Here is a 27,091-nt window from a genome sequence, read left to right on the forward strand (position 1 = left end):
ACCATGAGGTGCAACATCATGACATCATGGGGCCTACTGACCAGAGGTGGAAGCTGACAGGTAATGGGAAGTTTATACTACTTTAGTCCTGCTGCCACGGAGTACCAACATGGCTGCTGGAGTGAGGTTCTGAGAATAGTTTTGCTCAAATCTACTAGGGCTTGATGTACCCGGATCCTGTGGTGCCCACCAGAGGTCCAGACTATATAGCCCATTTCACACTGAGCGATCGTGTGGCTACATAGAGTATTTCCCAGTGCGCAGGACCCAGCACATCCACAAATAGCATATGATTTCATTTAAACAGTGCAATGCTTCTTTTCTCCTGTGGAGGCGCTGTAGGTAAACTGAACACATTCTGCCGAGATGATTATTGGGAGGCTATACGGATTGACATCATGTGATTGCCTTTAAATGAGTAAAACTTGCGCTTATGGGCATTAGATTCTGTAACTTTCATACTGTGAGTTCACATTACAACCAAGCACCATTATGAGGATCTTCTACCAGGGTAGTAAATCTAGCCGCATGGACATTGGTTATTGATGAACACATCGTAAATGTCTCCGTAAAGCCCTCATGCATGTCCTATGAAGCCATCGGGGCCGCTCTTTATCTTACTGCTTACAGGAAGCCTGTCTACAAGGAAACCTGATTGCCATCTGCCTCGAGCAACTTAATGACCCGCACCCGCTGCTCCGCCAGTGGCTCGCTATTTGCCTAGGCCGGATCTGGCAGAACTTTGACGATGCCCGCTGGTGCGGTGTGAGAGACAGCGCCCATGAAAAGCTTTACAGCCTCCTGTCTGACTCCATACCTGAGGTAAGGGAGAAAAAGTCCGTGTGTCAGACCCAACTTATCCCTCATTTCGAGAGGTCACTAACCTACTTTGTAATACTCAGGTCCGTTGTGCCGCAGTTTTCGCTCTTGGGACCTTTGTGGGGAACTCTGCCGAGAGGACCGATCACTCCACGACTATTGATCACAATGTGGCAATGATGTTGGCACAGCTCATCAATGATGGCAGCGCAATGGTGCGCAAGGTAGGTGGGGTTTCTCTTGGTGGGTATAAGATGTCCATGAGGATAAGCTGGATTATAAATGTGGATGTATTAGAATAGTAGCCCTCAGCCAGAAGTGTCCATTAGGCCGGTATATGTTGGTGAGCCTCTATATTCTAACTACTCCACTACCCCGTACATTAGCACCCCACAAAACATGTATATTGTGTATTCCCATTACTATTAATTCTGGCCTATCCAGATCGGTGATGGTCTGACAGGTGAATGTCCGGTTGGAGGCGAGTTCTCTTTCTGTATGGGACACTCGGAAATGGTCTAATGCAGTCCCAAAAAGAATAAATCGTTCCATTCAGAAGGGGTATTTCGGAGCCCCATTGACAGAATTCGTGTGTCCCAGCAATTGTACCCCCCACCAAATCTACACTTTATCACCTATCCCTTAGGAATAACCTTTATCATGGCTAGCAGATGCCACTGTATTGTTATAAAGTGACATGAATCATTTATACAAGTGAGTCTCCTCAGTGTATACCTCAGCCATATGCTGCAGACCCCCCATATACATACAAGTTGTCAGAATTGCCCAACACTATCGTGTATGGGGGGGGACACCCAACTCTCCCCCGACTCTCCCCCGACTCTCCCCCGACATATGATGTCAGGCAGTTTGATTTTTAATTCCCGACCCTTTTGTTGTTCTTCTCCGGCTTTCTGCACTGTCCTCTTTCAAAACGCATGAACATCGAGCCAAATGTTAATGTGTGTACACTCATAACTAGAGCTGGTGCGAATCCCGGAAGATCCCGGCCATCAGCCAAGTCAGTAATCTGTGGCCACTGGACGGGATCCATCAGAATTGTCTCTACCTGGATCTTCTTTTGATAAGCAAACATGGTGCAATATCATCGTTGCAGCGTGAAGCACATGTGATGCCACACAAAGTCGATAATCAAAAGGAGACCCACTCGCACCGACCGGGTCCTGCGAATCGATTAGCACCAACTCTAGTTGTAAACGAATGAGCACTCGACCATCGGTTATAGTATGTGTGTAAGGTCCTCATGGGCCAGCTTAACCCTGGGAATATAGCTGTTGTCAATGCCTCATGTGTCCCACTTTCTCGCAGGAGCTGGTTGTTGCCCTCAGTCACTTTGTTGTACAGTATGAAAGTAATTTCTGCACAGTCGCTCTTCAGTTTATAGAAGAGGAGAAAAATTATCACCTGCCCTCTCCAGCAGCCACAGGTGAGTGTCGTCATCAGTTATGTATCCTATGTTGTCACTTTCTGGGCTATTAGTGGGGGCATTTAATCTTTTAGCTGGAGAGGAAATTAACTATCAAGACCGTCTCACACTCTGGAGGACCTGACGCGTCCATGCATTATATGAACAGCCCATTGATTTAACTGGGATGTGTGTAATGCTTTATTTCCCCTGTGGTGGCGCTGCAGGGAAATTGAACCATAGTTAATTGCTGGGAGACAATATTTGATAGGCCTCTCTTAAAGGGAATAAGAGGCTAGTAACACTCCCCTAGGGTAGCTGTGGGTCTGACAACCTGCTCCCCTGACTGATCAGATGGTAGCAGATTTCCGGGGGTCGCCAGAAGTAAACGTGTACGGAGCCGGGGACACCACAGCTGACACCACTGTCGTACTTCTCGGGTAATGCAACGTACAATATAATAGGATAGGCAATCTAACCTGGTCGTGATGTTTTCAGAGGCGGGGAACCTGACTCCGGTGCGGGAAGCGCCTAGCACCCCTCGCCTGAGATCCGTCAGTTCCTACGGGAACATCCGGGCAGTAACGACCCCTCGAAACTTAAACAAGTCATTACAAAACCTCAGTCTGACTGAAGAAGGTAAGATGACAGCAAGATGGCGGGTGATGTGGGACCCACCTAGTCCTCATATACGTAGTTATTTAGTAATGAGGTGTTTCTACTCTCAGGCGGGGCACCTGTCGCTTTCTCTCCGGGGAACCTCAGCACCAGCAGCAGCGCCAGCAGCACCCTGGGGAGCCCCGACAATGAGGAGTACATTTTGTCTTTCGAGACCATCGACAAGATGAGACGCGTCAGCTCTTACTCCTCACTCAATTCTCTAATAGGTGAGTTCTGAGGGTCCCAAGGCCCCGCGGTATCTATTGAAGTGTAGAAAACCAGAACTTTTGTGCTCGGCCTCCCTCCCACGCACATCTCTCGACATGGGATTCCCTTCCTGCCTCTTTCATGTTGTGAGGCTCTGCTCCCTGAAGCTCGCTCCGTCTCACGTCCTCCTGTCACAGCTCCTGCATCATTTTCCTTTATTTTTCCACCTCATTCATTAGACTTTTGTTTTTCTGAGCTTCTTCGTCCTCTTACTTCCCCCTCCACACTTGGTTTTGATCCCCCCTTTGCTGGAGTCAGTCCTCCAGGGTTTCCTGGCGATCATTAATCGCTGCCTCCATTTGCAAATCACAGATTTAAGGAAAGCATTTTCATCAAAGTGAAAAGAAGGAGAAACCCTGTGAAATTAGCCTTCAGGAAGGAGAAGGGCGTACGTCAGGAGAGACAGGAGCGCCAACCTTTCCAGCGCTCCACTGGGCTCAGCGCTGTATTGGATCTCTCGCTAGTCCTCACGGGTGTCAACAAGTACAAGTAATTTAGAGGCCTGAGTGACAGCAGAGGGGCAGATGCTTCCCATCCGCCACTTGAGGAGCAGGCACACAGGCGGATCGGAGGTTTTAAGCACTGATTCAATTAACCCAATGTGGTATTGAATCTGCCTGAAAATAGTCCCGTTGCCATACACTTGCCACTCTTTAATATGCCATTTTTGCTCATGAGCTGATCGTTGCCTGGTCTAACTAGCGTGTCATGGTGAGGGTTCTTCTTCCAGCGCAGGGTCTGGTAATTAGGCACTTAAAAGGGGCAGTGTACTGACTTGGCACCCCTGTGGCTTCCTGCTTGCCCAATCCCGTTTCATAGGGTACCCAGGGGCCACCTGTTCAGGATAGTTCTTATTTTCTTATCTTTATATGTGTATTTCCAACATGTAGATCACATTTTGGGCGCTGGTGTAAAGAAGCGGGCTCAGGAGCTGAGCTTGCCCCACTGCATGGAAGGCGCCGGCTGTGTTACAGAGCTGGCGTCCACTTCTTACGTTAGCGACCAGTGCTAGGTCCAACTGCTGCTGTTTAACCACTTAAATTCTGCCATCAGTCTCTGACAGTGGCAATTAATGTTCTATACAGGTGCCTCACCATTTTGGGACCAATTGGCCTCGAAACAGCGTGATTGCAGGGTGCTGATGTCTTACCACAACAAAGCATGCAAACTCCAGACATATTTTTTTTTTTTTTTTTAATGTTTTACAAATTTGGGATTTTTTTTTATCATGTTGACAGGTTATTTGTTACCCTATAATTAAAACATGCCAAAAATAGACAACAATGGTGAAATTGTGGGGTTTTTCACCACTTTTGAATTTTTTTTTTCTTGTTTTTCATACCTGGTATGGTAAAGTGATTGATGTCATTAAAAAAACAAACAAACAAAGTTATGTCTCTTGGAAAAGTGGAAGGTAAAATCGAACACTCAAACTGAAAATCTCCCCATCATTAAGGGGTTAATTCTTGGACCCTCACCTTTTAAAGGGGTTGTCCAGGTTTGGCATGAAAGTCTGCACTCACTCTGTGGGACTGCAGACTTCTGAATTTTCACAACTCACACACTGTCAGGATTCTTCTCCTGTATTGGCAGCGAGAGTAGGTGGTCAAGTGACCGCAAGTATGCAAATTGTGTACTTCCGGCCACACTCCAACTAGAGGTGTTTGTCCCTGCTCAATGCAAGAGAATTGAGCTAGGTCGAACACGTCTAGTCAGGACGTGACCACCCCACTCTCACCACCGGCACCGTAGAATCCTGACAACGCGTTGTGCGGATTCAGAAGGATCAGTCCCATAGGGTGACTGCTGACTTTCTTCCCAAATTTGGACACCCCCTTTAAGTAAAACATGGGTCTTATCACATAATCTTCAGTGGAGAGGGACACATGCACACGCGGGCACTGCTTTTGTATGTAGCTACTGGAAGGGGTCATTAGGGTCTGAGTTGCAGAGCAGAGATGAAGGAATCCTCCTTGTTTTTTGACCAGTATCCTTAAAGGAAGTTGTCAGGATTAGACAGACATGGTTTTTTATTAGCATTATATAAACAGCGCCACCCTTGTCCTCTGGTTGTATGTGGTATTACAGCTCTGTCCTATTCACTTCAGTAGACTATCAGCTGTAAAGAAAAACATGTAGGGGGGGCGTGGCTATGTAATAGGAGCGAGAAGACGCACCCGGGGAGAGCTCCTCATATCCTGACAGCATTCTGGCACATACATCCTCCTTGATGTGAATTACTCACAGCTGACGACCCTCTTAGACCACGGAGGGTGAGCGACTGCTGTGGAGAGCGTTTCGGGGCTCGGAGAGGAGCGGAGATCCGGAGAGGCCTGTGTGAGCGGCGGGATCCACACGAGGCGGCGGCCATTTTTACAAGGACGCACACTGAGGAAGAACGCAGTGGTGCCGGCTCTTAGCACAGCTGGGACTCCCCTTGAGCGTGAGAGGCTCGGCGATACCAGCGGCGGTGAGCGTCTGGGCTTATGTGCACGGGGGACCGGGGGAGCTGGTCGGCGGTGCCGGAGAGGGGCAGCGGACACTCCATAAGCGTGCGCCTCACCAGGAAGAGACGTGACGCTGAGCGCCATCCTTAGGCGCTGTATGGGAGGTGAGCACATCTCCTGCACATCACAGGGAACAATCGGTGTGTGCTCTGAAATGTTGGGCCCCGCGTTTCCCCCATCTGGAAGTCGCCTATATCCATCGGCGCTAGAGACTTAGAGGGATTGGCTCCCCTCTTTGCTGCTTTCTCTGCGGGTACTGTGGATTTTCTTCTTTCCCCCTCCCCTCCCCCCATCTGGTGCACAGAATTTGTCCTGGACTGGACACAGCTGCGTCCATTTTATATCTTTACTATTATAAACGCCTTATCCACGTTGTGCTGCCTCAAACTCCATATATAGGATTTATATCATTCTAACACCGTTGTGGGTGGATCTTGGTCGCCCCGCTGTCCTCCATTTCTGTCATTTAATCATGCAGCATTCAAAGGGCTCTGGAGCTGCGGACAAGCTGAAAAAGTTTGCTAGAGAGGACCACCCGGATGGGGGTCGCACCCTTAGAAATAATTCTACTCAGATTCCACGTAAAGGCCGCCTATCGGATAGTAATGAGGAGGGTGTACAGGAAGAACTGACCCTCAAACAGGCTTCTGAACAACTAATGCAGGCTATTTCTTTAACCAGGTCCTCTCTTACTGAAAAAATAGAGGATGTGCACATTGAGGTGGGTCGCCTGAGACAGGATATGCAAACCATGGGAGGACGTATCACAGAAGTGGAGATGAGGGTGTCACAGCTGGAAGACGTCATCCCTCCCATGGAGACTAAATTGTCAAAGGTGGCGGGCTCTATAAATGCCTGGAATCAAAAAGCAGATGACCTGGAGAACAGACTGCGTCGGAATAATATCCGAATTATCGGCCTGCCGGAACGCTCTGAGGGTCAACGTCCTGAAGAATTTCTAGAAGAATGGCTTAAGACCTCTCTGGGAGGTGAATTCTCCTCAACTTTCTCAGTGGAGAGAGCCCACAGAGTACCCACGAGGCCTCTCCCTCCCGGGGCTCCGCCAAGACCCTTTTTGGCACGCCTTCTTAATTGCAAAGATAGAGACACCATCCTACGCCTGGCAAGGCAGAAGAGCCCTATTATGTTCCATAACGCTACTATTTCCATCTTCCCAGACTTCTCAATGGAACTTCAGAAACAGCGAGCACGATTCATGGATATAAAGAAACAACTCAGAGACCGAAATGTTATATATTCCATGATCTATCCAGCTCGTCTGCGTGTTGTTCATGAGGGTACCTCTGTCTTTTTCTCTGATCCAGACGAGGCGTCTGAGTGGCTGTGCACCCACGGGGTACCCAATGCAAAAAAAACCTAACGTATCTGTATCTGTGCTGGAAATTGCATAATGGAGCTTTCTGTGTGGGTGTTCAACTTGATAATACCGGACGCTGAACCTAGCGAGGGTATCCCCGTTTTTTCTTGTTAATAGGAGCACAGGACTTTACTCCTTTATTGTTTGTTTTTTGCTCTGTTTTTACTTTTATGTTGGTTCTACTTGTTATGTAGATAGAAATCGCCGCCAACAACTCTACTGCCCTGTGTGGTCTACCCCCAGTCTTCAATCGGACATCACTATTTACCATGTCTTGATTTGTGAGTATGGGGTCTGAGTTAATCTGTATGACCTGGAATGTATGGGGTATCAAATCCCCTCGGACGAAGATTAAGGTCTTCTCTCAAATTAAGCGTCATCACCCCCATGTCGTGGCGCTGGTAGAGACACATCTAACCAGAGATTCGGCCCGCTGTTTACAAAAACCATGGGTGCAATTGTCCATACATGCGTTTCACACTAGCTACTCCAGGGGGGTCTCACTGCCCATTCATAGAGATGTCAGATGGGAGGTGAGAGAGGCCAGAAGGGACACTGAGGGCCGGTTTGTCTTTGTACATGCACTAATTAACTCTCGGGAATATGTTATACTCTGTGTTTACAAACCCCCCCCGGCTAATATCTCGATCCTTCGGAGGGCACTGAGCTTCTCCCTAGGCTTCCCGGAGGCTAACGTCCTTTGTATGGGAGATTTCAACCTTGTCATGGATAACTGCCTAGATAGATTGAGATTGAGCAATGAGACAATTGGGGAACCTCCTTCTCAGGCTCCTACTCAGTTGGCTCTGTTCATGGAGGGAAGTGGGTGGGTGGATCTGTGGAGAGCACGTCATCCCGGGGTAAAAGGTTATACCTGTCATTCATCTACTAGACGTTCCCTTTCCCGTTTAGACTATATATTTGGATCCGAGAAAGTGGCAATGTGGGTAGACGGTATTGAACATGGTAACAGGGGAATTTCTGACCACAGCCCAATTATTCTTAAACTTAAGTACAGACAATCTAACAATGCTATGGTTTGGAAATTAAACCCTTTTTGGCTTATATTAATAGACTCTAGTGATAGAACCGTGGACCAACTGAAATGCTTTCTTTCGTTCCACTCGGAGCTCAGGACACTAATATATTCTGGGATACCCTTAAGGCATATCTACGGGGATGTTAATCCTCCACAATCTCCTATATAAAGAGGGTGACCTCAAGGGAAGATCATGAGGTAGAGCGGAGATTAAAGGAGTCAGAATCTACATATATATCTGACCCTACTAGTGGTAATAGACTTGAGTGGTTATCTTCTCAGAGGCTATGTGTCCAGCGTGCAGACGCCAAGTCCAAGCGTAAATTATTTTTTACCCGTCAATCTTATTTTGAATTGGGAAACCAAGCTAGCAAATTTTTAGCTTTTCTGGTACGCCAGCACAATATATTTAATACTATACTACAGATTCGGACACCAGGGGGACTATTGATGTCCTCAACAGAGGAGATACTTCAATGTTTCCATGAATATTATCAGTCATTATATTCATCTAAATGTGACTTTGATGTCACGGAAAACTTGGAACTATCTATCGGATTTAACATTTCCCGTATTGAGCCCTGCTCAGCGAGCCTATTTAGATGCTGATTTTACCTTGGAGGAGGTCGAGTATGCTATAGCGGATATGGCCTCTGGGAAAGCTCCTGGTCCAGACGGATTCCCCATTGAACTATATAAGAAATATCATAGTATCCTGGCTCCACTTTTGTTGAAAGTATTCCGGGGGATGTGGGTGGCAGGCTCTATGCCAGATTCCTATTATGAGGCAAACATCATTGTACTTAAAAAAGAGGGGAAGGACTCTTTGGAATGCGGATCTTACCTCCCAATATCATTGGTAAACGCGGACTATAAAATTTTTACTAAAATCTTAGCCATCAGACTGAACTCAATTATACTAGACCTTATACACCCAGACCAAACAGGCTTCATGCCAGGTAGAAGCACCTCCATCAATATTAGACGTGTCCAGTCGGTAGTCCAATATAGTTCATTAGTACCAGATAATTCCTGGGCGCTGGCATCACTGGATGCGGCTAAGGCCTTTGATTCTCTTGAATGGCCCTTTCTTCTGGCCTGCTTGCAAAAATATGGCTTCGGAGATAAATTCTCAAAGTGGGTGGGTCTACTTTATATCAAACCTAAAGCCCGTCTAATTGTAAATGGTACAATTTCTAAACCCTTCTCATTACATAGAGGTACCCCGACAGGGGTGTCCCCTCTCTCCTGCCCTCTTCGCTCTCGCAATAGAGGCATTGGCGATACGCGTGAGGTCTTCCCCAGATATTAGTGGTATAGATATAGCTGGCCAGGTGGACACCATCGGTCTATATGCTGATGATATGGTGATATTTATGGATAAAGCGGAGGAAACACTGCCACGGGTAATTGCTACTATAGATAAATTTAGTAGATTTTCTGGCCTATACATAAATTGGGATAAGTCCGCATTGATGCCTCTCTCCCATATTCCTATGCCCCATCTTGGGACCCTCTCTTCCCTTCCTATTGTCACCAGCTTTAAATACCTAGGCATATACACTCACCGGCCACTTTATTAGGTACACCATGCTAGTAACAGGTTGGACCCCTTTTGCCTTCAGAACTGCCTCAATTCTTCGTGGCATAGATTCAACAAGGTGCTGGAAGCATTCCTCAGAGATTTTGGTCCATATTGACATGATGGCATCACACAGTTGCCGCAGATTTGTCGGCTGCACATCCCAAAGATGCTCCATACAAGGCAGGATGGATCCATGCTTTCATGTTGTTTACGCCAAATTCTGACCCTACCATCCGAATGTCGCAGCAGAAATCGAGACTCATCAGACCAAGCAACGTTTTTCCAATCTTCTACTGTCCAATTTCGATGAGCTTGTGCAAATTGTAGCCTCAGTTTCCTGTTCTTAGCTGAAAGGAGTGGTACCCGGTGTGGTCTTCTGCTGCTGTAGCCCATCTGCCTCAAAGTTCGACGCACTGTGCGTTCAGAGATGCTCTTAGGCCTACCTTGGTTGTAACGGGTGGCGATTTGAGTCACTGTTGCCTTTCTATCAGCTCGAACCAGTCTCCTCTGACCTCTGGCATCAACAAGGCATTTCCGCCCACAGAACTGCCGCTCACTGGATTTTTTTTCTTTTTCGGGCCATTCTCTGTAAACCCTAGAGATGGTTGTGCGTGAAAATCCCAGTAGATCAGCAGTTTCTGAAATACTCAGACCAGCCCTTCTGGCACAAACAACCATGCCACGTTCAAAGGCACTCAAATCACCTTTCTTCCCCATACTGATGCTCGGTTTGAACTGCAGGAGATTGTCTTGACCATGTCTACATGCCTAAATGCACTGAGTTGCCGCCATGTGATTGGCTGATTAGAAATTAAGTGTTAACAAGAAGTTGGACAGGTGTACCTAATAAAGTGGCCAGTGAGTGTATATTTCTCAATTTGGTAGGCTGGACCTTCAACTTAATATATTTCCTCTGGTAGAACTGGTTAAAACAAAATTTTCAATTTGGGCTAAACTTCCACACTCTGTTGCGGGTCGTATTAATTTAATTATTATGATACTGCTCCCTAAACTCAATTACTCCCTCCAACACAGTGCTGCCCCAATCCCTAAATCTTTTTTTACCACTTTAAATTCACTAACTACATCCTTCATTTGGGGTAATTCCAGACCCAAACTTAAACTGTCCACGTTGCAAGGTCAGAAACGGGGGGAGGGGCGGCGTTGCCAGATTTTTATCTTTATTATCTGGCTGGTCAAGCTAAAGTCCTCAATAAATGGATGCCTGATAGGTCCCCTCCCAACTCTGAGAGTCACCTATTTCACTCGGCCCAAATCGATTGCCCACTAAACTTTTTAGAGATGGAGAGAACTAGTGTCCCACGTTTGCTACCTTTGCTCCGTTTGGCGCGTTCAGTTTGGAAGCAGATTAAAAATACTACTAAATTCACAGCTATTATAGCGGAGATGCCTCTATGGAACAATAGTTATTTTCCAGCACTATCCAAGCACCCGTCCACTGACTTCTGGGTGACGCGTGGTGTCTCCTCAATAGGGGATTTATATGATGGGGGAATCTTTGTGTCTTTTGAGCAATTACAGACGAAACATAGTATACTAAGGTCCCAATTTTTTCGATATCTTCAATTGAGGTCAGCTGTTCAATCGTATATGAGACATTCCGGTGCAGGTCGTGCTATTTCCTCTCTGCCTTTGATCCTCAATTCTCAGGGTCCTCAAGGACTCATCTCCTCCCTATATACTTATCTGCTATCTTCGGGAGCTACATCTATTCTTGATTCTATTAAGGGAAAGTGGGGGGGACTCCTCTCCAATACACAGGACGAGGATTGGGATGACGTTCTTGAATCTTCAATTAATGTATCTCCATCAGTTAATAACAGGATGACCCAGTTATACATCATGCATCAAGCATATTTAACTCCGATACGGCTCTATAAAATGGGCCGATTCCAAACGTCAGAGTGTCCGCGATGTCATACGTCAGATGCAGATTTTATCCACATGATATGGAGTTGTCCTGTTGTTTCTCATTATTGGAAGGAAGTAACATCTTTGCTAACACTATTGTTATCATTCCCCGTCCCCCTTGATCCACTAATTTGTATATTTGGAGTATGGGAGGAGGAGACTTGGGATCACTATACTGTTATCCTCTTGCAAGAGACCCTTTTTATGGCAAGGAAAGCACTGGCGCTACGATGGATGGGTAACTTATGCCCCTCCCGGAGAACTTGGATCGACCTCGTGAACTCAATCATCCCGTACGAACGCACATTATACCAGAATAGGGGATGCCCGGGTAAATTTGAAAAAATTTGGGGTAGATGGAATTCATCCCATCTCACTCTGTAGATACTATATGACTGGTTCTGGTGCTGGGTGGGGACGTCACATGGGCAACAGGCACGTGATAATTGCGGTGTATTATTAGTAGTTAGAGTAAGGATAGGTACAATTCAAATGTCATTTCTCTATGTGTTACAAATTACTTAAACTCCTTTACTTTATAGTTTTGAGAGAACGCTTGTTATATATGACAGTATTCTGTAATATACTTGCCAATACATACTTTCAATGTACTGTTTATTATGCTTAAGCCTTGAAAACAAATGTGTATGTAACATGATTCATTTTGTTATTAATAAACGAATTTAAAAAAAAGAAAAACATGTTGGGGAAGGGAAGTGACAAAAACATCTCTGTTTAAATATCTGACTTACTAAAATATAAGTGGTTGTCACTTGTCGTACCATGCAGCAGATCTTTATCAAAACTCATCCCGTCTGATCCTCTCACCCCTCTTCACTGGTTTATTACAGGCGTGTCCTTCAATAGTGTGTATACCCAGATATGGAGGGTTCTCCTTCACCTCGCTGCTGACCCGTACCCCGAGGCTTCAGACCTGGCCATGAGAGTGCTGAACAGCATTGCGTACAAGGTAGGAGTTAGAGTGTGGGGGTCACATATGTACGGTAGCCCATCTCTCAGGCTTCATGCATGGGACGGATTAGCTGTGCATATTCAGCGAGTTTAACATCCAGTAAATTGCAAAAGTGCTTGGTTTTTAATATCATTCTATGACGATAAGAGTAAGCTTTTTAAGTCTTTCCACGGATTTGCATGGTTAATATCTTTTTCTCCTTCGCCTCATTGGGGGACACAGACCCTGGTGTATGCTGCTGCCACCAGGAGGCTGACACTAAGTGATACTAAGAAAGTTCTCTCCTCCTCTGCAGTATACACCCTCCTGCTGGCTCTCAGCTAACCAGTTCTTGCTTAGTGTCTGTAGGAGGCACACGGACGGGTCTGCTATTCAGACCCAAAACTCTTATTATCTTATTTTTACCTTTTACATTTTTTTATTTTACTTTCTGCGACGGATCCTTTCAAGGCTCCGATCTCCCCGAACCATCAACAGGCGAGCATGGAGAGTGGCGCCTCTCCGTATCCTCTCCTGCGACGTGCCATGCCTGAGCTGATTCTTAGGGGCGACGGGTCCCTTCAAGGGCACTGATCCCCCCACACCCTGAACGGACGAGCACATGGAGTGTCACCTCCATGTATCCTCTTATGCAGCGAGGCCTATTGCCCTGACCACCCGGGGGCTGAACTCCATGGATGTGCAGAGGCCCCTCTCTTCGGCGTCCGAGCAGCCCCCACTGTCCCATCACTGTTAAAGCGGATGGCACAAGGAGGCGGACGGTTCCTTTCCACCTCCCTAACAAAGGGATGGTGGATTGAGGTTTACCCCTCTATCCCTGCACCGTCCACGCTGCAATGCCTGACCTGCAGCAGAACAATAGAGTGTGCGCGCTTTCCTCGGTGCTGAAACCCAGTCATCGTGGGGGCTCCATGCCAGGACGCGCACCGATGATGAGTGGATCCAGTCAGCGGAGGGCCTCTGCAGTGGGATATTCACATGCTGACAGGCAGCCTCAGACATGGCTTCCCTGTGGCCCCTCTGAGGTAACGCTCCGGCCGGCTGCAAAAATTTAGCCCCCGGTTTCGGCCAATGTGTAGGCCGCATCTCGGAAGCCGCACCCGCATTATGGTGCGCTAAGGAGGCCCCACCCACTTATCTGGCGCTTCTCGCTTGGCACGGGAGGGCTCGCTTTTCTCGGCCATTCCAACGGCCCCTCACTTCTACCATTGGTATTGCTCCCGCCATCTCCAGAAATTTAGGCCTTGGCTTGGGCATATTCATGGAAGTCTTGAGGCTTCGCCAACATCGCGTCTGTGGCTCCGCCCCCCGAATTGGCGTCTCTCGCTCTCAGCGATAATTTACCACCTCTGCAACTCTCGGTGGCCATCTTGGTCCACCCGGACAGCTCACACAGGGCGACGGTTTTGCATTAAAGGGGCACAATGATGCTACAACATCAGTACTCGGGTAAGGAAGTACTGCTTTCTCCCCCCTGTACTTAAAGGCGCATGACCAGCATTCCCTGGTCTTAAAGGCACTTTACCGGTATTCCCTGGTGTTAAAGGCACATGACCAGTATTCCCTGGTCTTAAAGGCACATAACCAGTATCCCCTGGTCTTAAAGGCACATGACCAATATCCCCTGGTCTTAAAGGCACATGACCATTATCCCCTGGTCTTAAAGGCACGTGACCACTATCCCCTGGTCTGAAAGGCACATGACAAATATCCCCTGGTCTTAAAGGCACATGACCAGTATTCCCTGGTCTTATAGGCACATGACCAGTATTCCCTGGTCTTAAAGGCACATGACCAGTATTCCCTGGTCTTAAACGCACATGACCAGTATTCCCTGGTCTTATAGGCACATGACCAGTCCGTAGCCGGTCACCCTAAATGAGCTCAGGAGCCCTCCACCACTGATCCCATCTTATCCCAGAGTACCTAGTTCCCCTGAGTGGGCTTCATCACTGACCGCAATCCATGGCTTCTCTGACCAAGAGATTGAATCCCTCCGTGAACCCTCTGTGGCTCAGAGTGCTCGCAGGACCAATATAGATGGTCCCTCTCCTACATTGGAGCCGTTGGCTAGCAGGGGCCGCAAGTTTTCTAGAAACGTACAGGCGTCTATAAATGTACAGGTGTCTAGCAAATGGAAGCTTCATTTCCTAATCTCCCTCACCAATGATTTGCTGAGAACAAGTCTCTGAATATGGATCGGATATTGCCTTGGATCTGGACTCGTCAGAGCTTCAGAAAAGGATGGATTCGACTATTTATATCATCAACCAATCTCTGTAGATTGACGAAGACTCTGGTTCTGCTCTAGATTACGCAGTGTCCCTCATAAGGAGAATATACTCCCTCATAGAGCATTTGCCATTCTCCCGGACAGGGAGCGTCTTGATAAGCAATTCACTGGACTGAAGCATCTTCAAGCGCGGTATCCTTTTTCAGCCAATATGCAAACACTTGGGGTTTCCCCTCCACGTATACCCCCTGCGACGTGGAATGCCACCCCTGGTCTAATTTTTAGGGGCGACGGGTCCTTTAAAGGGCACCGATATCCCCACACCTCAACAGACGAGCACACGGAGTGTCGCCTCCATGTATCCTCTTCAGCAGCCAGGCCGAACGCTGGACAACCAGCCCTGTCCACCCCGGGACCTGAACTCTGTGGATGTACAGAGGCACCCTTTTTGGCGTCCGAGCACCCCCCTCTGCATCACCACTATTTAGCAGATGATGCAGGAAGGCGGACGATCCCTCTCCACTTCCCCGATGATTCTAAGAGGACACCGTTGAGAGGGGTACATTCAGGAGACCACCATATGTAGACCTCATGGCAGTTCATTGCAGCCTGTATATATTGGTGTCACATGTCATAGTTTCCAAGTGCTGAAAATCCCAAACAGCAGGGGCGAGTGTGGGAGTCGCTGATGGTTGCAGATCATGGACCTTCTCTGTCATGTCCGTGCTGCCACCGGACACCATGTTATAATCAGTCCGGTACGCATAGAGGACGGTGCAGCATGGCGGGGATTCCCATTGTTCTGCATCTCCCTCCCATATACTGCACGCAGTGGCGCAGAGCTCGTCCCCAGGGACCAGCATTGATATTCAGTAGGAATATATCTCTGTCAAACCGTGTCAGCAAGAGTGAATCCTGCGGGGGGATTCCTGGGCTTCCTCTGCCCACACGTTCCTCTGTTCACCTCTGCAGCAGCTTCCCTGCATTGGAGGAGTTGCCTTGTTTTTTAACCCTTGAAATTCCAGTTGGACCATATTCCCTATTTTTATCTCCCTATCATGCACACCCTGATAATGACTCCCTGGTCTTACTGCCATTTGTATGGATTCCAGTAATGAAACTGTTAACGAAGACTGGCTTCTCATTGGCTGAAAATTCTCCATTCATTAAAGCGCCGTTGACTGCCACAGTTCTCTGAGTAATAAAAGCGAGAGTCGTATGCAATGCTGTTATGGAAGCCGCTCGTTAGGAACAATCCTCATGAGATATTAAAAAGCAATTTTAAAAAGAATCAGGGTCCGGTTGGTTATTGAAATGTTATCGTAGCATCTCGCTTACTGCAGTGGTGTTGTATGGTATCTCTGATCTGTCAGCCTTATTTCTTATAGTTGAGCTGCTGCCAAAAACTGCCTGCCAGTGTGTCATGCCATAATGTCCCCATGTTCTGCCAACCCCAGCACCTCCATCAGTTCCTGTTATATGGTGCCATCTACAAATGTACCTATAAATTGGCAAGACCAACCAAAATAACATCTTCAGTGCCACCCCTATCTTGTTCCTGCCGCAGTGACTTTGTAAAAAAAACGTGGGTGCCTTAATAGCTGTATGGCTGGCAGGTTGCCCGTTTACTAATGTGGTTGGATGCCTAAGTGGCAGCACTGGGGATTAGGTGCATGTGACGGTGTGGGCGGGATGGATTCCTGGGTGGCGGCGTGGGCGGGATAGTTTCCTGTGTGGCGGCGTGGCCAGATGGATTCCCAGGTGACTGCGTGGGCTGGATGGATTCCCGGATGACGGCGTGGGCGGGATGGCTTCCTGGGTGACTGCATGGGCGGGATGGATTCCCGGGTGACGGCGTGGGCAGGATGGATTCCCGGGTGATGGCGTGGGCGGGATGGATTCCTGGGTGGCGGCATGAGCGAGATGGATTCCCGGGTGGTAGCGTAATATCAGGCTACATGGATGACTCTCATGATTTTCTCGTGCTCACCTGTTTTGCTCTTTCAGGCCACCATGAGCACCCGCCCCCAGCGCATTTTGGACGCTGCCTCCCTCACACAGTCTGCTCCGGCCAGCCCTACTAATAAGGGGATGCACATCCACCAAGTTGGGTAAGATGTTGCGCAGCTTCTGCCAGTTGTCACCCCTTTTTCACATTTTTGGGTGCAGGTGATTAACTTTTCCAACAGGAATAATTAATGTGACGTTTCTGATTTCTACTTTAGGGGGTCACCTCCATCTCCAAGCGCCAGCAGCTCAAGTCTTACCAATGATGTTCCTAAACCAACAGTCAACAGGGAGTTACCTTCTACCCGGCCTGCCAACGTTGGGGGAAATGTCAGTGTCCAATACACCCCACATTCTCATCAGTTCCCCCGAACCCGCAAGATGTTTGACAAAGGCCCAGAACAGGTAATGCACTTCAATTCGGTTCTTGGAAATGTTACATCTTTTCACATAACAGGACAACCTGGACCTGGTCCTGGTCAGGGCAAATCAGTATCATGGAGAAAGTGTCAGAGCAGCTGTTGATCTGGGGTCACAATCATGCATTGCATTGAAGGCCATGGATGCCTGATGACACCACTATGGTGCTGCCCAGTAAATGTGCCCATAGCACTTGGGGATGCCCTGATGGGAGCATTATCTAATACACATGTCTGTACATACATATGTGAGATGGAGCCTCAGAGCAGCTCATCTCTCTTTCACATGACGCAACCGTACTTCTCACTTAATCATCTCCACATGCTGGGCTGACGGCTCCCCGGGCTTCTGTAAAGCCAGCTGATGCTCATGAATATTTGATGCGCGGCCTGCTCTGTAAGTATTCGCCTTGTATGCACACATCGCATTGGTCCTGACTTTTAGAGCTGATAAACAGCACGTGCGTATTACCGGAGCACATCCAGCGTCATGTGCAAAGCTGGGGTCACATCTGGCGCATCTGTGAAGGGATCAGATGCCCCCTAAATGCATGTGCCCTAATCATAGGACTTATGTCTGCTGACATCATGTTGTACGTATCGAGCTGTGCATCCATCACAGCTTCCGACAGCTTTCATCAAGCCCTGAAATTGTGCTGCCGCCTGCGGCCTGGCTCTGAAGTCACTAGTGATGTCACAGAGTGGTCACATGCATTGCAAAATAGATGACCTAGACTTACGAAGGCAACACTGAAGATTTTTAATAACCACAGCATGCCATAAATGCTGTGCCCGCTTAACAAATGAGTGGGTGGAAGTCGTGAAAGATGAATGTTACTACTAGTGACAGCTCCTGGTGCTGCTATTTGGCATAGTGCTGCGATATCTGCTCCTTCCGCCCTCCCAGAAGTGCAGATTTTGTAGCCTCTGAGTAGTAGAGACTGTGATTGCCGAGAAAAACATCAAATAAAGTACTTTCCAAAATGACGTAAGATCTATCCTAGGGGCGTCCATAACGCTGACCTCTTTTCCAGACTGCTGAAGATGGAGACGACGTTATTGTCCACAAGGGCTTCCTTTCGGGATCGCTGCAGACTGGCTTCTGTGACTGGAACGCCAAGTATTTTGCTCAGCCAGTTATGAAGGTAATGGATACAGTTATATCTTTGGTTCATCACCAGATGCTTTACCTTTAGGATCTTGTCATGGTGCATTCTGTAGTGTCCATCAGTCGTATCCATCAGGATTGCTGGATGTAGATTTCTGATGTATACAAGCTAATTTTTTAAATAAAGACCAAAAGGACACTACTTTGTCCTCCATGAGCTGAGACTTGTGAACGAAGATGAGCCTAGTAGGAAATAGTGGGAGGGAGCCGACCAATGGACTCTTTTTAGCCTGCGGGCGCCCCTTGTGTGTCCCCCCATGCTGGCACCCTTGTGTGACCCCTCCATGCCAGTGCCCATCTTTATCCCCTGCATACTACTAAGATGAGTAGCATGAGATGACCACTATGAAAGAAACCTTACTTGTGCTACACTTTGTCGGGAGATGTCCATGCTGTGTGTGGCCCCCCCTGTAGTGCTTACATGGTTTGCAGCTTGTCAACGGTTTTGCTTGCATGTTGCAATAATAATGTATTGAAATTTGAGTCCATAACGGAATTAGGAGTAGGGTAATGATGGACTCGTCTGTGCTAATTGGGTATAGACCCTGCTGCTGTGACTCTGGAGGCTTTGGACTGACTTTTGCTGTTAAGCAGGTGCCTGAAGAACATGATGAGGAGAGCCAGGTCCGTAAAGAGCGTGAGTGGCGATTCCTGAGGAATGCCAGGGTCCGGAATGAAGCACATTGCCTCATAGAGAAAGGTGTGTACCCCGACATCCTGAACAGCACTCTCTTCCTGCTGTCTGATGGCCATGAACAGTCTCCTGCACCGCCCTCCTGTCTCTCTGCCTTCCTGGATTCCTGGCCATGAGGACTGGATTACTCCCGCAGTATTAGATTCTTCTTTCCTGTGTGTCAAAATGAGATTTTAAGTGTCTGTGACTGTCTTAACACGGCGCCTGTCCTGCCGAGCGCAGTTAATCTGAGCTGACAAGTGTCCACTCCCAGATCAATATCCATCCTCCGCAGCCAGCTCCATTTATTAATATGTGTGTGATGGAGAGATGCAGCCGGCGGGGGCAGCTCCGGCCTTGGGTCTGTGCGGAGCCGGAGAGTCCCAGTAGATGATGACAGGAAGGAGTTTCAGGAAATTAACTTTTTGTAACCATTTAGTTTTGTCTTATTTATCAGGCATCACTAAGATGGACGAACAGATCTTCATTAACCGCAATCCAGGAGTTCCCTCCGTGGTGAAGTTTCACCCGTTTACGTCCTGCATCGCAGTTGCGGACAAAGACAGTATCTGGTAAGACAATATACGGGACGAAAGGGTCCACGTGGTGGAACACAGCGAGGTCTCAGGACATACATGTACAAAGATGTCAGATATTGTTTGGCAGGTATCGTGCGCATCCTGGCAGGTTATTGCATCAGTGCCATTCACATCCCAATACAGAAATGTGCAGCACAAGACCGATTATCAACCGCATCTATGCCCTGCTCGCCCTCCGAGAAATCATAGATTTTAGTTCTAAAATAGAAGATACATTTCAAGAAAACCTCCTTTAAATGTTTATGCAAATTAGTTGCTTGGTGGACAGGGCCATGTGCCTTAGGACAGCTACTGTCAGTCAGTCCGGCCTGCTCCGTCTCCCACTTCCTAAATTGACAGCTTTCACTTCAGTTACTGAAATCACACTCATGCGCGCATTGTCACAGTGGAAGCTCCTGCTTTCATCTTTACTGTGTTGGCACATGCGCGCACCACCGCAGTGTTGGCGCATTTCGCTCACTGCCCCAGTGTTGCCGCATTTCACTCATCATTGCTGTCGCATTTCACTCATTGCTGTGTTGGCGCATCTGCACGTTATCAAAGTGTTGGCACATGCGCTCGCCACCCCAGAGTTGGCACAATTTTCTTGCCGCCCCAGAGTTGGTGCAATTTGTTTACCGACAAAGTGCTGGCGCATTTTACTTGCTGCCAGCGTGCTGGTGTGTGCGCAGAACAACCTTTCTCCTGGAGTTTCCATCTCACTTTTCTGCACATACGCTGTTACTCTGGCATTGTGCACATGCATTGTACCTCATTCGGGGCAGCACTTGCCCAACACAAGTGAAACCAAAGCTTCCAATTGAGCAAGCTGTTGCAGAGCCAGTATGACTAACTAATAAAAGGGGCTCTGAACCACATGGCCACCTGTCCAAGGTGCACTGAAGTCACAATCTGCATGATGCTTTATGGAAGGTTTTATTGGAATCTAGCCCATGGATTTTTGAATGAAAAGCATGATTCTTCTTGGCTGTCCTACACGGGGATATACTTGCATTACAACAACATTTTGCTCTGACAGACGGCCCTTAAAGGAGGTCATTAGTCAGTCCTACATATATGATTTTTTCTCCTGTCTTGATGCTTATTATCAATGGATTGGTTGCAGCTTCTGGGATTGGGAGAAAAATGAGAAGCTGGATTACTTCCACAATGGTAACCCGCGCTACACCCGGATTACAGCTATGGAGTATCTAAATGGCCAGGACTGCTCGCTGCTGCTGACCGCCACAGGTAAGGAGCCAGGAGATTATCATCTGTGTTGGCTCCTGATCCAGGCCCCGCCGTCCTCAGCAGGAAGCCATAATGATTCACTTGTGCCAACAGATGATGGTGCCATAAGAGTATGGAAAAACTTTGCTGATCAAGAGAAGAATCCAGAGATGGTCACTGCTTGGCAGGGGTTGTCCGACATGCTGCCAAGTACCCGAGGTAACACCCAGAAGGCACGACATTTAGGGTGGGAAGGAGCCTGGTGTAGGAATTGTCTGATACATAAATAACATTTTTTTTTTCCCTGAAAAAAGGAGGCCTGGCGCGACGAGTCTCCATATACCTTGACCGTAGTAAGCAAGGAGGTAAGGAAAGCTGGGGGAAAATGAACTTTGTAGGCAAATTGTGTGTTCATTTTTTCCTGCTTGTATATGGAAACCATCAGTATGCAGACTTGTTGCTGCTGTTGGATATTACAATACGTCATATCCCCGTTGCACCGCTGCGCGCCGCTTTTTCTTCCGCGTCCTCTGCCTGTGACGTTCAGGTCAGAGGGCGCGATGACGTGCTTGGTGCGCACTCTGCCTGAACAGTCACAGTCAGAGGACCCGGAAGACGGAGCGGCGCGCAGCGGTGGAACGGGGACAGGTGAATATAGCAAGTGCCGGGGGCCTGAGCCAGCGGCGACTCTGACACCTGACCCCCATAGCGCGCCGGTGTCCCCGCCTGCTCAGGCGCCCCGGCACTCGGCGCCCAGCGACTATAGACATGTTATTTTTTTTTTTTTTTAAATCGTTGCAGCATACGGGGCATATTATGCTATGGAGCATCTTATGAGGGCCATCAACCTTTATGGAGCAGCGTACGGGGTATATGGATGGGAGCAGCACATGACTGAATTGGGGCGCAGGATGGGAGCAGCACATTACAGAATGAGGGAGCAGCACATTACAGAATGGGGGCGTAGGATGGGAGCAGCACATTACAGGATGGGAGCAGCACGTGACAGGATGGGGGCGTAGAATGGGTGCAGCACATTACAGAATGGGGGAGCAGGATGGGTGCAGCACATTACAGAACGGGGGCGCAGGATGGGAGCAGCACATGACAGAACGGGGGCGCAGGATGGGAGCAGCACATTACAGAATGGGTGCGCAGGATGAGAGCAGCACATGACAGGATGAGGGCGTTGGATGGGAGCAACACATGACAGGATGGGGGCGCAGGATGGGAGCAGCACATACCAGAATGGGTGCACAGGATGGGAGCAGCACATGATAGCTTGAGGGTGCAGGATGGGAGCACCACATGACAGAATGGGGACGCAGGATGGGAGCACCACATGACAGGATTGGGGTGCAGGATGGGAGCACATGACAGGATGAGGACTCAGGAAGAGAGTAGCACATGACAAGGTGGAGGCGCACAAAACAGGATGAGGGCGTAGGATGGGGGCTGCACATGACAGGATGGAGGCGCAAGATGGTAGCAGCACTTGACAAGATTAGGGCGCAGGATGGAAGCAGCACATACCAGGATGGAGACCATATACCAATATAAATGCTCGCCACCCGGGCGTAGAACAGGTTCAGTAGCTAGTGGTATATAATGTCTTCTGTCCTAAAGATTTTGTATTGTATAAACACGTAATGTATGAATGCCTAAGATGCAGAGTGCGTAATTGCAACGAGAAAAGCTCCGAATACAAGATACATCAAAAGCATCTTACTGATGGTTTCCAGATATAACCAACATGTTTTCAGCTCATTACATATTAAATTATGGATGAAAAGTTTATTTCTTGTATTTCATGGATTAAGCCTTTGCTCACCAGTCTCCTATAAACCCCTCAACAAACTTTTCACCTCCGTTTTGAAGTGCTGTAAGAAAGTCGGACGTTGGCATTAATAAACATTTTTCTCTGGAGGATCCAGTACTAATCCATTGATGACCCTCCTTTTTAATGGGTGCCATGTAATTGATGACCCTTGTACTTTATTACTGGGTCACTGTATCCAGACCTCTGTCCTTGTACACTAGAGGGATCTGCTGTCTGCATTTAATCTGTGCATCAGATACAATGTACCAAGTTAACGTCCTGTCTTCTCAGGGGCCGGAATGGTAGTAGACTGGGAGCAAGAGACGGGATTACTCGTCGCGTCCGGGGACGTCCGCATCATCAGAATATGGGACACTGACCGAGAGATGAAAGTGCAGGTGAGTGACAGTGCTGAAAAAAAAAGTGTTTCCATAATTCCTTTAATCCAGTCCCCAATAATCCACAAATTCCATTGACCTATGGCATTGTTTTACATATTGTTCCCAAAGTTGAAGGTGTGGAAGTATAAAGTATGGTGGCGGCTGAAAAGGAGAAGCTGTAGAGATGCAAATATCCAGCCATCTGAGTTAAAGTCTTCCAGATGATGATTTTTACAATATAGGGCTGATATTGTGATTACTTTATATACCATCCATCCTGACTGTGTATAATCTCTCTTCAGGATATTCCCACCGGAGCGGATAGCTGTGTGACCAGCTTGTCGTGTGCCTCCAATCGCTCCCTCATTGTGGCCGGCCTCGGGGACGGCACGGTTCGAATCTTTGATCGCAGGATGTCACAGAACGATTGGTACTGTCCTTTAGAAGTCAAAATAAATGCCCCCGTGACGGAAATGTAGATGATAGCACCCTGTTAACTCTTTCCTGACCAAAAACCTGATGGGTTCTCTGTAAATCACACACCTTATCCCAACTAAAACAAAACGTCACATCCATAAAACTCCGATCTATCAACATATAAAATTCTTTAAACCTTATGTTAAATGCCAGAAAGTAAAATTTAGAATTGCCGTTTTTTTTTATCACCACATTACCCTGTAAAAAACGCATTTAAAAACAATCAAAACCTCTATCGTAGCCCAAAAATGGGATCAATAAAAATATCAGCTCGGCTCTATTTATTGATAGAAAAAATGTACAGGTCTCAGAAAATTGTGACACAAAACAAATTTTTTTTTTTTTTTCTACAAAGTTCATAATTTTTTTAAGCACTAAAATATTAAAGAAATCTTATGGCTATGTTCACACATTGCATTTTTGCAGCTTTTTTTCAGTGATTTTTAATGCAAATTTAAAAGCTGCTTCTTACAGCACCGGCAAAAGATTTCAGAAATCTCACACATGTTTTTTCTTGTCTGACTGAATTGGAAAACGAAAAAACGCAGCACACTCATTTTTTTCAGTGTTTTTGCAGCATCTTTGGTGAGTAAAACGAACTTTATTACCCAAGAACTGTAGACAAAGCACACATATAATCTGCTGCAAAAAACGTACCAGAAAAGCAGCAAAAACACTGTGCTTTTTGTAAACAGCTTCATTTACTGAGAAGAGAGTGGCTTTTGCCAGCAGAAAAGAATTCTGCAAAATCGCCATGTGAACATGATCGAAAGCTTTGCCGTCTGCTTGTACTGACTTGAAGAATCATGTTGCCAGTTCATTTTTACCGCACAGTGAACAGTGTAAAATTATAACCCCAAAAAACAATAGCGGAATTACTTCTTTTTTTTTAAACACCCATTTGGAAGTTTTCCCATTTTTTTTGTAAATTATTTGGTGAAATTAAGTCATTCAAAACTACAACTTGTCCCGCAAAAAAATAGCCATGTCAATGGGAAAAATTTTTTAGTTCTTGGGAAAGGGTATTAAAACAGAAAACTGTCTGGTCATGAAAGGGTTAGCATGGAGATAAGTGGCACCATAATTAATTGACAGCTAATTATTCCTATCTCCATACATAATTGTCTGATCCAAGCAAACATGGGAATGGTGACTAGATGTGGTAACTAAAATTAGATACTAGACTTAATCCTCCTTGGACTAAGTTGTAATACCAGCCACAGCCTACGGTGCAGTGTGGTGCTGTTTCTGGGAAAAAGTGATCTGATCTTTTTATTTTTTCTAACTGCTTACTATGACTTTACTGCCGCAGTTATCTGACAGCGCTTTTCTCTGTGTTTTCAGTCGTGTCATGACCTACCGTGAGCATACTTCTTGGGTGGTAAAAACTCATATCGAAACACATGCGCAAGGAAACGTCTTGAGCGTCAGGTACAAGATCCGTTTTTTTTGTTTCCTTTGACAGTCGCACCTTTTTCAATGTCTTATATTTTACGGTATAAAACCCAATCCTGTCCATATCCAGCGTCAATGGCGACGTGCGAAGCTTTGACCCCAGGCTAACGGAATCTGTAAACACGCTACAGATCGTCAAAGGACTGACAGCTCTTGACTACCATCCACTGGCCAACCTGTTTGCTGGGTAAGTCATGTCTCTGCCGATCCATAACCTGTCGTGTGCGTGCTGTGTTATATGCCAGTCCTATATACCAGGTTTATGGTTTCCTCTCTTCTTTCAGTGGTTCTATGAACCAGTTTATTGCCATCTATAACGGTGGTGGTGAACAGATTAGTAACATCAAATACTATGATGGATTCATGGGCCAAAGAATTGGGGCAATCAGCTGCTTGGCTTTCCATCCCTACTGGGTAAGTGTCTCCAGCAATGGTCTGCTTGTGACTAAATGTGGCAAAGGTTTGAGGAAACTTCCAACATTCACTCTTAAATTATTTCTTCTAGTCATAATCTATATATTCATAATACAAACATTTTACACCTTCATTAATCGGCAAGCTGCTATTCCTCCATACATATGAGCACCCAGTTCGACCGAGCTTGGAGATGTTCTTGTGGGAAGAGGCTTGGTTTGGGTAGAATGCCAAGATTCAATCCAAAAAAAAATCAACTATTTATTGATCATCACATGAATAGCATCAACTTCACTTACGGAATTAGGAACAGCCTTCACAGCTTTTCTGTGGTATAGATGTTATATAAAAAAATTAAAAAAAATCCTCAAAAGAACTCAATAATAAAGTTCTGCTAAATTAGTATGCTTCCACACAAATACTTTTATTCTTCTCACAAAACATCAGTTAAAATCCATCTTATTATTTTGCATATCCAGCCAGACTCAAGTTTCACCAGCTTTGGCTTCTTCACAGGATTGCACACTGATTTGCCAGTACTACGATATTGTGTCCTTTTTGGACTTCAACTTTTTTACGTTTTGTACAGGAAAGAGGTAGTGAAGACTATTCCCAGTTCCACAGGTGAACATATAGTGGATGTATTTTGAGAGATTGTGTTTGAAGATTCTCTGGCACATAAAGTGCCTAAAGGAGTTAAGTGTTCACCAAATCCAGAATCTCCTCTCTCTCCTGTGGCCATTCTGCTGCCTGCTTTGGCTGCAAATTGGCACCAGCGCCAAACCAGGCTCTGATGATGCACCCACTTTTCTAGGCATTTGGTGAGAGGGTGTAGTTAGTCAGGGAGAGACTGGCTTTCAGAAAGGGTCCGAAATCATAGAACCACTATATCACAAAGAACATAACTGAACTTGGCTTTGTTGTCCTCAGCGTTGTCTAGCCTTATGTAATTGGCAATATCTAATCCTCTTTTTTTTTTTCTCACCCCCTCCCCCCAGCCTCACTTAGCTGTCGGCAGTAACGATTACTACATGTCTATATATTCGGTGGAGAAACGAGTGAGATAGCCACTGGAGGAGAGACACAGGGAAGGCCTCTTGGCTTCCTTTCCTAATCTTCCTGTTTTTTTTGGACAAGACTCTTGACCTTACTTGGTGATTGATGATGACATTTGAATGCTGCTTCTTAGAACCTGAAGACCTCTCTGAATGGAATAAGTTAATGAACCAATGACAGAACTATATGAAGATTCCCGTCTCCTGCCATCTAATTCTTATACTTATTTTGTGTTTGATTTTTATTTTAAACATTCAATCAGAGGGGAATGGGGGGGCGGACTTAGTATACGACGTATACAGCGACCTGAAATTTGACGTAGTGGGCAGGATTATTTTAAGTGATGCCTGGTTTGAATCCTTATTTGTGCTACTGATGATTTGGGCTTGTTCACACGCAGCGTTTTTTTTTCATGTGGGAAAAAAACTTTATATATGAATGAGATTTTTTAGAATCTCAGTCACACAGTGCGTTTCTTTCCTTGCATTTCTTTGACCATATATATATATATTTCAATTCTTTCAACGTTTTTCCCCATTGAGATCAAAATGGCTTAGCACCAAAAAAAAAAAATGCATAAGAAATGCAAGCAATTT

At 46.6% G+C, this 27,091-nt stretch overlaps 1 protein-coding gene across 3 annotated transcripts in view; it reads left to right on the plus strand.

Moving 5' to 3' along the window:
- RPTOR (regulatory associated protein of MTOR complex 1) overlaps positions 1 to 26,688 on the plus strand; it is a 295,359-nt gene extending 268,671 nt beyond the window's left edge. For all 3 annotated transcript variants that reach the window (XM_077253329.1, XM_077253327.1, XM_077253328.1), the window contains exons 16-35: positions 631 to 822; positions 903 to 1,043; positions 2,149 to 2,266; positions 2,744 to 2,884; positions 2,974 to 3,132; positions 12,465 to 12,583; positions 16,827 to 16,930; positions 17,045 to 17,231; positions 18,280 to 18,390; positions 19,008 to 19,113; positions 19,544 to 19,658; positions 20,791 to 20,915; positions 21,009 to 21,113; positions 21,209 to 21,259; positions 23,005 to 23,111; positions 23,396 to 23,523; positions 24,915 to 25,001; positions 25,096 to 25,212; positions 25,310 to 25,439; positions 26,438 to 26,688. In XM_077253329.1, the coding sequence (XP_077109444.1) occupies positions 631 to 822; positions 903 to 1,043; positions 2,149 to 2,266; positions 2,744 to 2,884; positions 2,974 to 3,132; positions 12,465 to 12,583; positions 16,827 to 16,930; positions 17,045 to 17,231; positions 18,280 to 18,390; positions 19,008 to 19,113; positions 19,544 to 19,658; positions 20,791 to 20,915; positions 21,009 to 21,113; positions 21,209 to 21,259; positions 23,005 to 23,111; positions 23,396 to 23,523; positions 24,915 to 25,001; positions 25,096 to 25,212; positions 25,310 to 25,439; positions 26,438 to 26,506 (2,412 nt within the window). In that variant the 3' untranslated portion in view covers positions 26,507 to 26,688. The remainder of the gene's footprint in view (positions 1 to 630; positions 823 to 902; positions 1,044 to 2,148; positions 2,267 to 2,743; positions 2,885 to 2,973; positions 3,133 to 12,464; positions 12,584 to 16,826; positions 16,931 to 17,044; positions 17,232 to 18,279; positions 18,391 to 19,007; positions 19,114 to 19,543; positions 19,659 to 20,790; positions 20,916 to 21,008; positions 21,114 to 21,208; positions 21,260 to 23,004; positions 23,112 to 23,395; positions 23,524 to 24,914; positions 25,002 to 25,095; positions 25,213 to 25,309; positions 25,440 to 26,437) is intronic.
- Positions 26,689 to 27,091: the final 403 nt, after the last annotated feature.

The sequence above is a fragment of the Ranitomeya variabilis genome, chromosome 4 (assembly GCF_051348905.1).
Source record: "Ranitomeya variabilis isolate aRanVar5 chromosome 4, aRanVar5.hap1, whole genome shotgun sequence".
In the NCBI taxonomy this organism is placed as follows: Eukaryota; Metazoa; Chordata; class Amphibia; order Anura; family Dendrobatidae; genus Ranitomeya; species Ranitomeya variabilis.